This window comes from Dermacentor silvarum, chromosome 9, assembly GCF_013339745.2.
Source record: "Dermacentor silvarum isolate Dsil-2018 chromosome 9, BIME_Dsil_1.4, whole genome shotgun sequence".
Classification (NCBI taxonomy): domain Eukaryota; kingdom Metazoa; phylum Arthropoda; class Arachnida; order Ixodida; family Ixodidae; genus Dermacentor; species Dermacentor silvarum.
The window spans coordinates 74,651,044-74,663,690 of record NC_051162.1 but is presented as its reverse complement, the minus strand read 5'-3'; the positions used below and the strand labels follow the sequence as shown (position 1 = coordinate 74,663,690).

The window sequence follows — 12,647 nt, the reverse complement described above, 5'->3', positions numbered from 1 at the left end:
CCTGCCAATACGTAAAAATTTAAGCTAACTCTCGAATGGGTAACTATGCAATCTGCGCATGAATAATGCGTAAGAAATTATCTATGTGCAAGCCCTCTACTAACTTGTATATTACTCTACTCACTATATCACTTGTATATTTGTGTGCTTTCATGAAGATGCGTTGTTCATTAGAGGCCATGTCTCGTGCCCCACTGTGTAGCAAAGGGGCCAACAGAGTCATGCCAAGGAGACCCTCTTGAAGACCAATTCTCCTGAGTAATATTTTTGACCTGTTGCTGCTACAATTGCCTATGTTTCAGCGCTGTGCTTGTGTCTGCGCTTGACAATGAACATCTCCCGTTTCTCTGAGGTTGTTTACTGGATGTTTGCGGTTCGTCTATTGAATCAAGGACGTGAGTATTACATATAATGCATGTCCATATTTGAATACGTAATTTTATGCTTAAATTTGGCGTTTCAAGGTATGTATTACCCAATATTATTATGTTATAGGCTTGTACAAGCCATGACAAATCGCGTGAAATTGTCCGTGTTCCTTGAAAACACCTTCATTGCTGTGCATTTCCTGAATAGCTACCTATTGCACACAGACTTGCACATAAAACAGCGCTTGGCTGTGACGTTACATAAGTGAAACCAAGAAGCATCCTTATTTTCTTTTTCCCCATGCATTAGAGAATGATTACTTCAGCACGTTTATTTTAGCACTTTTGTTCTAGAGTCTAAGCCACTGCAGATCAATCACTGAAGTTTGAATTGAGCAGTGCTTATAAAAGTACGAAATTGCGCGACACATAAAAGTGAGAATCTTGACAAGCACCACAATTGTATAGGATGATGAACGCACCACAGACAAATCTACATAAACAGCATAAACTGGAAATCATACTGTTGCATTTAGTGTGCTAGAAAATTATTCTATCTGGAGATATCTGGCCCAAAGTAGCCTCTATACCATGCTGCGCTTGTGTAGAACAGTTTGCACTTAACAATTTATTGATGTTCATTTTTTCAGGCTAAGCACAAAGCGTTTAGTAAAATATGCACTTGGATACCTGGGTTCGTGATGCCACTTGCACGGTTTAGTAACATTTTTCTCGAAATATCGCACTAACCTGTAAGGATCGGTTGAATTTTGTGAGCTGTCCCATTCCGTGAGTACTCATTAAATAGAACAGATTGATCTAGGGCCCTATAACATTTGCGCGGTTTAGGAGGCCTTTGAATAATGCACAAGTGCATTCACTCCTTCCCTTCACAATATCACGCCTATACTTTTACTTCTGGTTTCTCTTCCCCAGTGCAGAGTAGCGAGTAAGGGTGCTATACCTCAGGTTGATTTCTCTGGCGTTCATGAGGTCTCGCTAAAATATCTTGCTCACATTCATTGGTCGAAAGATCTCTACCAGGCTGTTAGTTGCTGGCGGCACATGGAGATATGGTGCCAAAGGTTTTGCTATGATGCTATGAGCCAATGTGGCTCCAACAAGGTACAACCTAAAATAAAAAAGAAATTAGCAGGTCTTTTATGACAGCTATTCCCTCGTTTTCTACGAAAACCAACGGTTGCGCACCGAATTTTGCACTCGCTCGCAAAGCCTTCTCTCTTTGTCAAGTATATAAGGAAATCCACAAGCTGCAGTTGTTATCACGTTCAAATGTTTACCTCCTGTTAATTTCCTGTTTTCGTCGTGCTTTCTCGATGGAAACTCAAACGGCACTCAGTGTCCTGTGGCGAAAGGTCCGATGCAGAGAATCTTAATTTTGTTCTGAATGAAAAGGAAGCTCTCATGCGTAGCGCCTCCTCTCCAAACATTCTCGTTTGTTTCTCTCACCTTGACGGGAAGTTCTTAGAAAGTCGCCGTTTTTATTGCCATGCATCCCTAAGATTTCCTAAAAGAACGTTTCAGGGTGTCTTAAAGTCCCGGGAATATTTTATAGGACCTGTTATACCTACAGAATGCAAGTAAAATGAACTACGAAGCTGACTTTGTTAGTATTGGCAATCTACCTTTCGATGGGCCACAGTTGATATACATTATATGATCAACAACATAATGAGTGGTAGGTACGCAGAGGCCCATGCACCGTTGTCCAATCTACTGAAAGCTCAACTACACAGTACTAAAACTTGTTAAACAAGTTGGCGCCGAAAAGGTTAAGAGCGGAAAATATTCATGGTCACAAACCCTTTAAGCCGTTTTGGTGTTAAATATGTTCAATGAACAGCTTGATATATACAGTAACACATGTGCAGTGACTCAAGTTGGCGAGAAACATGCTCATTGTGGAATAGCACATACCCATTGTTGCATACCTCGAAGCCCAGTTTTGGTACGAGGTTTGGTTCTCGAGGCCGGTTTTCTGCGCACGGCTGGCCGATGCTCTAAACAGTTGACCACGGACTATCCAAGGAGGCTAACTTGCGTGAAACATGTTAGGTGCGGACATCCATGCAGAAAGTTTGGTGAAGTTCTAAATGAATGCTAGTCCTATGGAAAATAATGCAAAAAAAATTTCTGAATTCCGTAGGAGTACTAGAGTGTTTCGTTCAGTTTTAACTCTGTGATCTGATGCCAAGTATATTAACCTGAGTGCTTGATCATCTGCGGTTTTATTAAAAAGTAGACATCCATCAATCCATTTATCTATCGAACTATAAGTCTTTCTATTCATTCATTTATCTAACCTTTTTACCGATAAACGTGTGTCAATGGATAGTCCATGGTCTAACAGGTAGCACGTCTGCCTACTCTGCTAATGCAACAGGGTTAGAAAGGAATGGTCAGAACAACTTTGTTTACTGAGTTGTAGTACTGGGTAAGTTGTACTGGGTGTATGCAGCTGTGCAACGAACCTCTTTGATACCAACTTAGAAACTGGCGAACATACCTACCTTCAATGGACGGAACTTGAATCTGCCGAACAACTTTAATGGGCCTCTTGGGTCACTTGGTATCTGTAAAAGATATGTAACACTCTTCAAGAAACTTCCTTGAAACCATAATGGGTCATTAGGTACGCGCCACTGGTTATGTGCCGTTTTAATGACCCTCATCGAAGTACACTTGAGCCACGTGGTTAGTGCTACTAGGTACGAGCCGCTTTGACGGAATTTGAGCCACTGGGCAGGTTACGCGTGGTATGTGTCACTTAAAATGACAGAAATTATTCAAAATTGTCCGGTGCCGTACGGAATTTTACCCACGTCATATACATTGAAACAATCATCTCGGATTATATATTTACACATTAGCCACACGTGGCTGTCGCTAAATTGCGTCCCTGCCAATCGCATTAACGCTGACATCCCATCCTGAGATGGTACCTGTCTGAATTTTTGGACATTATAAAGAAGCACATTCCTAGAAGCACATCACTAGTAAAACAAGTTGGGGTCACAGACTTTTGTTAAAAGCGGCACACACCTACAGGCACAATCACAGTTACCCAATTTGATATCAAAAAGGTTCAAGTGAAAACGGCATAGACCGATTTGCACAAACACAGTGCCAGAAGAATTAACTTAGGTCAGTGTCAGATAGATTCAGTGAAGAGCGGTGCAATCCCAGTGCCACATACCCAGTCACGCATCCATCCGGCGTTCAGGTTTGTTGAAGAGCGACACATACCCACATACCCAATGGTCGAAATTGGTCCGACGATTGGTTTTGGATTCTGTTCTCTCATCACAGCAGCCCGATGCACTGAGCATTTGACCGTGAAATATCCAGAGGCACAGGCTTGCTGGAAAATGCTTACAGACATAAATACCCAGTCGACAAATACAACAGACTTATCGTTTACACCAGAGTAGGTTTTGAGATACGGGTCTGGTGGGTGTCGTGTAACCGTCCAGGTGCGTACGGTGAGCCTAGTCTGGTGTGCCCGTCCTGGTGTTTACTGTGAGCCCAGTCGGGTGTGTTCAGTGTCCCTGTCGTGGTGTTCTTGGTGTGTTCGACGAAGTGTGCTTGGTGTGCTTGCCTGGTGCATTCTGTATGCTGGTCTGGTGTCTTCTTGGGACCAGGATGGTGCCGTCTGGTGTGTTTGCAAAACTCTTCCACGCATCAAATATCTATATATTAGGCATGCGTGGATCACATTACCTTTGTTTCGTGCTACAGTGTGCACATGTACTATGATAACCATTTGGTTTACGTTTATTCTTTAAACGACAAGTAGCTGCATCACGGGAGGCAAACGAAATGGGCAAATATTTGTTTATTCAGCACGTTAAAACAAAATGGGTTTTTCTATGAAAATGTGGGCATAAAATAACTTAAGTAACTTAGGCTCGAGTCGTCTCACCCTGCGTTTCGCTTAGGGTGTTTTCCACGGCCTTACAGCAAGCGCTTGCATGGCGGCTGAGTGGTAGAGTATCCGGCTCCCACGCAACGGGCGCGGGTTCGATCCCGGCGAGAATCGGGTACTTTTTTCGCGTTTCTGGCGATAGCGGTTACGCGGCCGCCGGCGGCGGCATCATCGCGACCCGAAACGGCAATTGGAAGGAGCCAATAACAGCTTACGTTGCAAAAAAGTAAGCTGACTGAAAAACGCCTCATTAATGTAGCAGCTGCAGCACTTTGAATACTGTCCTGCAGTTGCTACACATTCATGTGTGAACGACCTTCATATGTCATTTCAAAAAATTGAATCTTGTCGAATTTGTATTTACCAGTGGCAGTTATTATTCGAACACGGAAATAATTGTGAATATCAATGCTAAGCACGATGCATGCTTAGACCAGTGACATATTTGGCAAACCACACTTTGAATTCCCGCATACGCTGAAACACGCTTGTGCGAGTAAAATAAACCGAAAAAATGCGGAAATAAAAGCCAAAACATAGGAAACAGTTTCAAAACAATAAAACAAAAATAAAAAGGGATAAATATACTTTGTACTAAGCAAAAACAAAATGTATTCGTGCCAAGTGATTGGCGCAAGAAAAACGCTAATCAGGACATGTTAGGTCTAGTTTTGTATAGAACTAGAGTTTTGTGCATAACGTCTACAAACACAAATAAGCAGCAAGTTGGATAAAGTTGCATAAACTTTTAGCCTGTGTAGTAAGCTGTGTTAAGTTATATGTCAATAAACTTACGCACAAATGATACCGATATCCCGCTTTTTGGAACACGTACACTTAAAACATACCTGACCCGACCATCCAGATTACACGCCGTGCCACTGCAGCCATAGCGACGGGATCCCTGAATTTCCGTGGGCTCCTCCGTGATGTGGACACTGTTGTGGGTCACGGCCTCACCACTACAAAATAAGTTCTGTGTTAACTTCTAGAAGTGGCACAATAAAACTGTCACATTGTCAGCACATGCAAGGAGCACCTAAAATAGCCATGAGAGCAATGTTTCAACTAGTGCAGGCTGGCAACAGAGCACAATGTCCAAGTCACTAATGAATGTCATGATAATTTTTAAGAGACAGGCAGCAACAGCAAATTACAAGGAAATGTCTTTTTACATAACAATTTTTTTTCACGACTTCGATTCAGAAACGTTCCCTTGTAATGTTTACTTACATCAAAGTTCTGTCCACACATCTTGTCTTAAAAAGTAAGCTGTACTAGTAGCAAGCTGCGATTGCTTAAAATTTTTTCCCTAACGCTGCTCGTAAACCGAAAACCTCGTAAGGAGAGATTATTTACAACGTCGAAGCATTTATAAACAAAGAAAAGTCATTGTAGTAAGAATTGGTGAAGAGGCAGATGAGTCGTTATTACGCAACTTCAGCAGAAAAGTGGGAGCTTACGCGGAGGCGCGTGATGGACATGATTATTTCCGAAAGTAATCTTTCTCATCGAAAAAAGTACACTTATCAAGATTTTCAATTTCGCACTGAGGCAATAAGTTTGTGCAACTAAATTGTGAAAACCAGCGCCCATCAAGCATCAGCATTGATGTCACTGTTGTCGTGGGAGTTCTAGGGTGACTCGATGCCAGCGCCGCCGTTCAGGGTGGTGCCATCCTTTGACCGCACCCGCGCCGCCGCTTTCTCGCTGCGACGCCATCTTGAGTCACAGCGAGCGGTTGCGAGTGCTTGGTGCCGGTGCTTAGTTCGAGACACAGTGCGCGCGGATGCTTCGCTGACGCTTCTACTTGCTGGACAGTGTTCAGCCGCATGAATGACAAGCTTGTCAAGTGCATCGAGTCGACATGACGGGCTGTTGTGTTCCCAAGTGCACCGGATCGACGCGTAAAGGGCTTCGTTGTTTACGCTTGCCCCGGGACCCACAGCGAAGGAAGAGATGGGAAGCCCAAGTAAAGCGGCATCACTAGAAGGCAACGGATAGCTCCTACATTTGCGAGGTAAGTGTCAAGAAAGTTTAGACTATCGCATCGTGTTTTTCATAAATAAGAAAGTATTCTCTGATCTTCGCTCACGTACCTACGTTCGCTGACGAACTAAGTACTGCACCGATGCTGAGTAGCGTATGGTTTGCGAGCGCGCGTCGCATAGGCTTTTGCCGTTTTGATCAGCGCAGTCTATGCGAGTAGTACCCTTATTTTAAGAACTGACGAAAATGCTTCGCCGCGAAATAGCCTTACATTCGCCATGTAAACCACCTATTTTACTTTTTCACGGGAAGAACACATCGTGTGTCTCTTGTTTCCTTTTTTCCCCTCAGTTTCTTTTTTCGCTACTGGTTATTTGGGACTAAAGAACGCAGTGCTTCTTCTGGGGAGAGTGGCTGTTGTGTACGTGGCAAGCGAAGCATTGTGATTTTCTCTATTCTCAGCAGATATCTTGCGGATCTCAGTTTGTTACGTTATATAGCTGATTTTTTAGACGAATATATTTGTAGCGTGGTGCTCGTAAGCCGATGGTCATTCGTGCTCATTCCCGATCGTAGTGGGCACTGTGACGGTCTATAAATGCCTGTGCATGGTATGCCCAGGTGTAGTAGAGTTAAGGGGCATCATGGGACCAAAATGTTTCGGCGCTTTCTGGCATGGTGTCTGTTGTAGCCTGTGCATTTCTTCGAAACGTGTGAAGCGAGGAAATACAGCATTACTTCTGCGAAATTTTATTTTTAAGCACTGTAATGGGTTCTCTAGCTGTATTTACAAGGCAACTTTTCATATCAATAATCACTTTTGTTGTTTTACTTGTACTTAGAAACACATTGAAGAGGACCAGTACGAGGGAAATCGACAGGATGGGCGCCGTCTGTTAAAGTCAACAGCCTTACATCATCATGGACTATATTTTCGAAGTGAAAAACATTGTTAATCTGTATTTGACTGTCTTAGTTTCATTTACGGTTTTTGTACGCGATATCTATGCAGTGTTGTTTATTTTTTCAATGTAGTTATCAGTGTTCTAATGGTTATTTATAAAATGTTCTGTACTCGCCATCGATGTGTTTGGCTGATGCGACGTATTCGATGGTAGCTGATGTATTCTGGCTGGATATCTTGATTAATATTACCCGCGGATGCGTTTTCTTGTTTGCATTCTTGATTTCGATTTATATTGTGTGTAATAAGGTGGATGTACTCACTTGAACCCCCCCCCCATGTAATGAATAAATTAAAAAAAAACTCTCACTATCCCGAATTGTGTGTCGAGCCTACCTTGCGATTTATTTTATCTCGTCTTTCAACATAACCTTCAGGCGCCACACAGTACATGTAATCTTTCATGTTTCATGATTGACTGTAGTAGACATTACTAAGTAAATGTATTTTGTGCATCGTTTGGTTTCTTATGTGTACTACGCAAGATCGACACAGACAAGTTACGTTACATTTTTCTCTACAGCACTAACTAAACCTTATTTTGACATCGCAGTTATTTTTACACCAGCTTAATCTTGTCAGCACACAGTTTTGTGGGCAAAAAAAAGCATAGATATCGTCAAATAATTGCAACGAACGCGAAGAGCACGCGCAACGCAAGGGAATCTAACCGCCGTGCGCGAGTGGCTGGCTACGGTAAAGGAGGCGTGACGTGTAAAAAAAAATACAACAGCGAAAAAGAAAAACTTCCACACACAGGGGGTCGCAAACCTTACATACCAAGCATCGAAGCGCAAAAAAAAAGATAGTGCGTATATCAAACATACACAGGGCACGTTAAATGTAAATTGAATTAGGCAACTTGGGGCATGTTCCCGGCGCAATACATTTAAGTCTTGGACCTTCGACGAGTTAACGGCTATTGGTTATAAAGATGTGCAGATGCGATACCGATAAAAAATCCTCATCAAGGCAAATCACTTGGAAATGCGCCGCGAGTAACACTATTTATAAACGCAAGCGTAGCTGAGTCTCAGCTCGTGTGACTCAATATGGCGGCGCCAGCGGGGTTGTCTCCACCCTGCACGACGGCGCTGGGCATCGAGGCACCCTAGGGAGTTCCATTTCCTATGTTTGCAAGGCACTCTGTGCACAAGCGAGAAGCACGCACAGCACGCATCCAAGGCAGCACATTTGATGGGGCCAACTAGGGCCGATGATGATTTTCAGCCGGCACTGGCTGGGCCGCGAAGGCCCGCCGTTGCATCCGTAATGCCAGTTCTGGGAAAGCCACTGTAATAGACATCCAGCGCTGGCCCTGCCTTGCCGGTGAATGCCCGTTATTGGCTAGGCCAGGCGACGCAACTGGCTATCCCGGGCCTGATTTGCCTTTAGAGTGCCGTGATTGGCTGTACATCTCTAAACATTGCTTAACAACGTCCGTTCAAAGCTATAGGCATAGCCACGTTGTTTAGCATTTCTGATAGACTCGTAAATATCGGCCTGTCAAACAGAACGGCATTTCAATATTACTTTTCACGCAGCATTCGCTGGCCAATCCCGATTATATATGTTGTACAGCACGCAATATTTATTTGAATTTTTCACCGCTCACACCAACTGCAACGAGATCACTCTGGTATTTTTTTTCTTACTAAATTATTATGTATGTTCTGCATACTTTTTTCGTTTTATTCCAAAGGCTGTTAACTTTCGCGTAATTGTATTTATTGTGTTGGATCATTCGATCGGAGATTGTTCACAAGTGGAAAAAGGGCACTCCATTATAACGCAGCAATGCGCAATTGTCGTGTCCATCCTCGATAGGCGCAATAACAAATTCAAGGGGGTATATAATTGTAAAGTATGTGCGCTTACATGTGCATAGTTTAAATAGTGTTCCTGGTAGTGAATTTCAAAATGCTGCATAACTTTATGGTCCAATCATCTGTACCAACGACCAGTAATACCGTTGTTAACTGAATTTCTGTAGCGGCTGTATATTTTATTGCTAGTACAATACAGGTCATTTTGGATGACTGCTCCTTATATTATTTTTCTGCATAAAGAGCATATCGAACCGTGTAGTAGTGTCTCCTGCAGCCAGCTTCATTATATAGGTGAACTTCCCGGAAAGCTCTGTCGTGCGTGTTTTTTTTTTCATGCCAGATGATTTTTTTCAGACCAACTGGCACAGTAGGCGTCAATTCCTCCCCGCAGAAAGAACCGGGAAAAAAAAGTGGCACCATGTTGATCAAGCTTCTGCTGGGCTATTGGCGCATATTTCTAAAACAAAAAACAGCAAATGGAAGGGACAAGAATGTGAGACAAGCTCAAAGCTAACTTAGAATAAAATGCTTATATTGCACGAGGCCAAATATATCTACACTGAAGAGAAAGGGGAAGGCGGAGAACAGAGACAACGCCACCACAGATAGACGGGGGTGGGAGGGGGGAGTGAAGAGAAAATGGTTGGTCATACGGCCAAGACGGCTACACAAGGCGCTCTCCGTTGGAAGGGAACTGAAAATAAATAAAAATAAAAAAGCACAGGAATGTTCGTGGCCCGCCGCGCCATTCCGAACATTGACGGATGGCTGAAAGAGTTGAAGTTGCCGTCCTAGGACTAAGAACGAAGAGCGAGGCTAAGATCAAGGAAAATACAGGAAAATATAATGGGACAAATAAGAAAATGAACACTACTTGATAAAAATGTAGGCTACTGTATAAATTAATTTCTGATTAAAACGTGAAACAAGCATAAGGAAAATAAAACTACTAATATATATATATATATATATATATATATATATATATATATTTCAAGTAGGTGAACTCTTTTTGTGAGAGCAACACAGATTTGAATAAAAGGTTCGCTGACGTTTGCATCTTATATCAGCTAATCAATAAACCTATCGTTGTTATGACTTTGCAAAGAGGCACACATAAGCTTCCTTATTCCTTATAAATTCAGACTCATACCCTCAACGACACACCTCTGGTAACTGTTCGTCTTGTAGATATCTCGGTATACACATCACACACAACAGTTTTGGAATATGTATCTTGAGTTTCCAATTTCCCAATGCCAACCGCATGTTTGGTTTCTTGCTCCGAAATTTTCTTCATGGGAGGCTTTTATTTTATAAATCTATGGTTGGGTCAATCTTCGAGTACACCAGTTCTGTCTGGAATCCAGCAACTGCCTTATCGCAAGCTCTCGAAAGTGTCCAAAACCTTGCCGTCCGTGTTTTGTTACATACAATTACAGACGTGGAGCCAGTGCGTCTTCTATAAAATTATCGCTTGGTTTACCTTGTCGCCGTATGCGATCTCGCTTGAGTTTGTTTATTAGTATTTTATGACTCCCGCTGCTTAAAGGACATATTTTTCTACCTCCCACCTACGTTTCTTCTCACAGCGGCCACGTTCCAAGTTTTCTTGCTTATGAAAAGAAAAAAAAACTGCCCGCTTTTTTTATGTAAAGCCTTCGGGCTTTGACACTATACTAACACAGTTAAGTAAATTAATATGGCGAACTTGAACGAGATCCTTGTACTCGATTTTTGGGCTTCACTTATATGTTAATTAAGCGCCGCGTAAGGAATTGTCGCGAGGTTTCTTAGGTTCGGCTGCCGCTGCTTTGTGTCCATTCATTTTTTTTCCGAAGGGAGTGGTTGTATTATTCAACTAGAATCAATATATGCATGGGGGCTTGTTAGCAAGTGATGCTGTGCGCCGGACTACCCCTTTGCGCACACGTTGTCTTGATCTACCGTTCTCCTGGGATAAGGAGCGCAAAAAAAAACAAAAACAATGAAAGCATTCATTGATCACTTTGAATTGTTCTACAGGTCCATTTGTCATGTTTTACATTTCAGCTATAATATATAATAAAATCAGCACAAGTGCTACTGCTCGTTCAGCCACAGCAGCTTCTCCAAAAAAATAAAATAAATAAGAAATGAAAAATAAAGTGCACGTGTCGTTCTTCACTACTATCAGGCGAAGTGACGTCAAAACACCAAGAATGCGCTTCACTCTCAGCACTTTTTCCCTCCGTCCCCTCGCTTTGCATTATCGAAAATATGCACTGCCTATTATGTGCACAGGCCTGCGCTGCTACTCAGAACCGGAGGGGTGCTCAAAGAAGCGTGAATTATGCCCTGTCAAATTTGTTGCTCCCTGCGCGGACCTCGCCCGCAGCCAAAAAACATGGTGACTCTGGCTCTCGTAGAGGACGAGGGACCCGTACACATTCTACTTCTTCTAAAAGAGTTGACTGTTGGGCTAGTTGGTGTTTAGACATAGGAACCATAGTTAAAAGTGCAACACCACACAACACAAGATAAGACCAGACGGGCACAGGTGCAAACTGACAACTGATTTATTGAAGGCATATCTCCAGCTATATATACCAACAGGCTGCGCAGGCGCATCGTCACAACAACCCCCCGGAAACATCAAACTATCGCGAAAGAAAATCAATTTCAGCTTTATACAGCGCAATAGAAGTGTCGCTGACACACTCTTCACCTGCCTTTCTGATTAAAAATGCTTCCAACGTTTCACGCGCCGTTTTTTGTCTGCTTCTGCCTACAATTTTTGCACATCGGAAACGTGGTTCACAATTCGGGCAGTTCATGCAGTGGTCGACAAGATGACTTCTCTCGCAACACGCAAGAAATCTAATTAACAAGGAGAGAAGTCATCTTGTCGACCACTGCATGAACTGCCCGAATTGTGAACCACGTTTCCGATGTGCAAAAATTGTAGGCAGAAGCAGACAAAAAACGGCGCGTGGAACGTTGGAAGCATTTTTAATCAGAAAGGCAGGTGAGGAGTGTGTCAGCGACACTTCTATTGCGCTGTATAAAGCTGAAATTGGTTTTCTTTCGCAATATGTTTGATGTTTCCGGGGGGTTGTTGTGACGATGCGCCTGCGCAGCCTGTTGGTACATATAGCTGGAGATCTGCCTTCAATAAATCAGTTGTCAGTTTGCGCCTGTGCCCGTCTGGTCTTGTGTTGTGTGGTGTTGCGCTTTAAACAATGGTTCCTATGTCTACTTCTTCCTGTGAAATGTCGTTGCCCACATTGCTTGCACCATGTTTTGCTTGCGAAGCATGCATCAACTTGTCCAGAAACGTGTTCAGTATACCAGCGGCTTGACCTTCGCCACTACAAGCTTGATTGCACACTACTGCTATCGGGTGAAACACTAACAACAAGTCAAACGTCGGAAAACTGCATTTACTGCGAAATAAACTCAATTGTCGCAAGGTAAGTAAGTACAATTGCCTTATTTGTATTCTCAAGTATAGTGTTTCAAATAAGTGCATTGCCTAATACGTGTATTTTCTTTTTTTACAGAGATAATCT

The 12,647-nt window shown here is 42.8% G+C and overlaps 1 protein-coding gene across 1 annotated transcript in view; it reads left to right on the top strand.

Annotated features, from left to right (window-relative positions):
- Window positions 1–267: 267 nt before the first annotated feature.
- Window positions 268–12,647, top strand: part of LOC125939841 (uncharacterized) — a 35,745-nt gene continuing 23,365 nt past the window's right edge. The window contains exon 1 of the mRNA XM_049655319.1: window positions 268–395. Within this exon, the coding sequence (XP_049511276.1) occupies window positions 329–395 (67 nt within the window). The 5' untranslated portion in view covers window positions 268–328. The remainder of the gene's footprint in view (window positions 396–12,647) is intronic.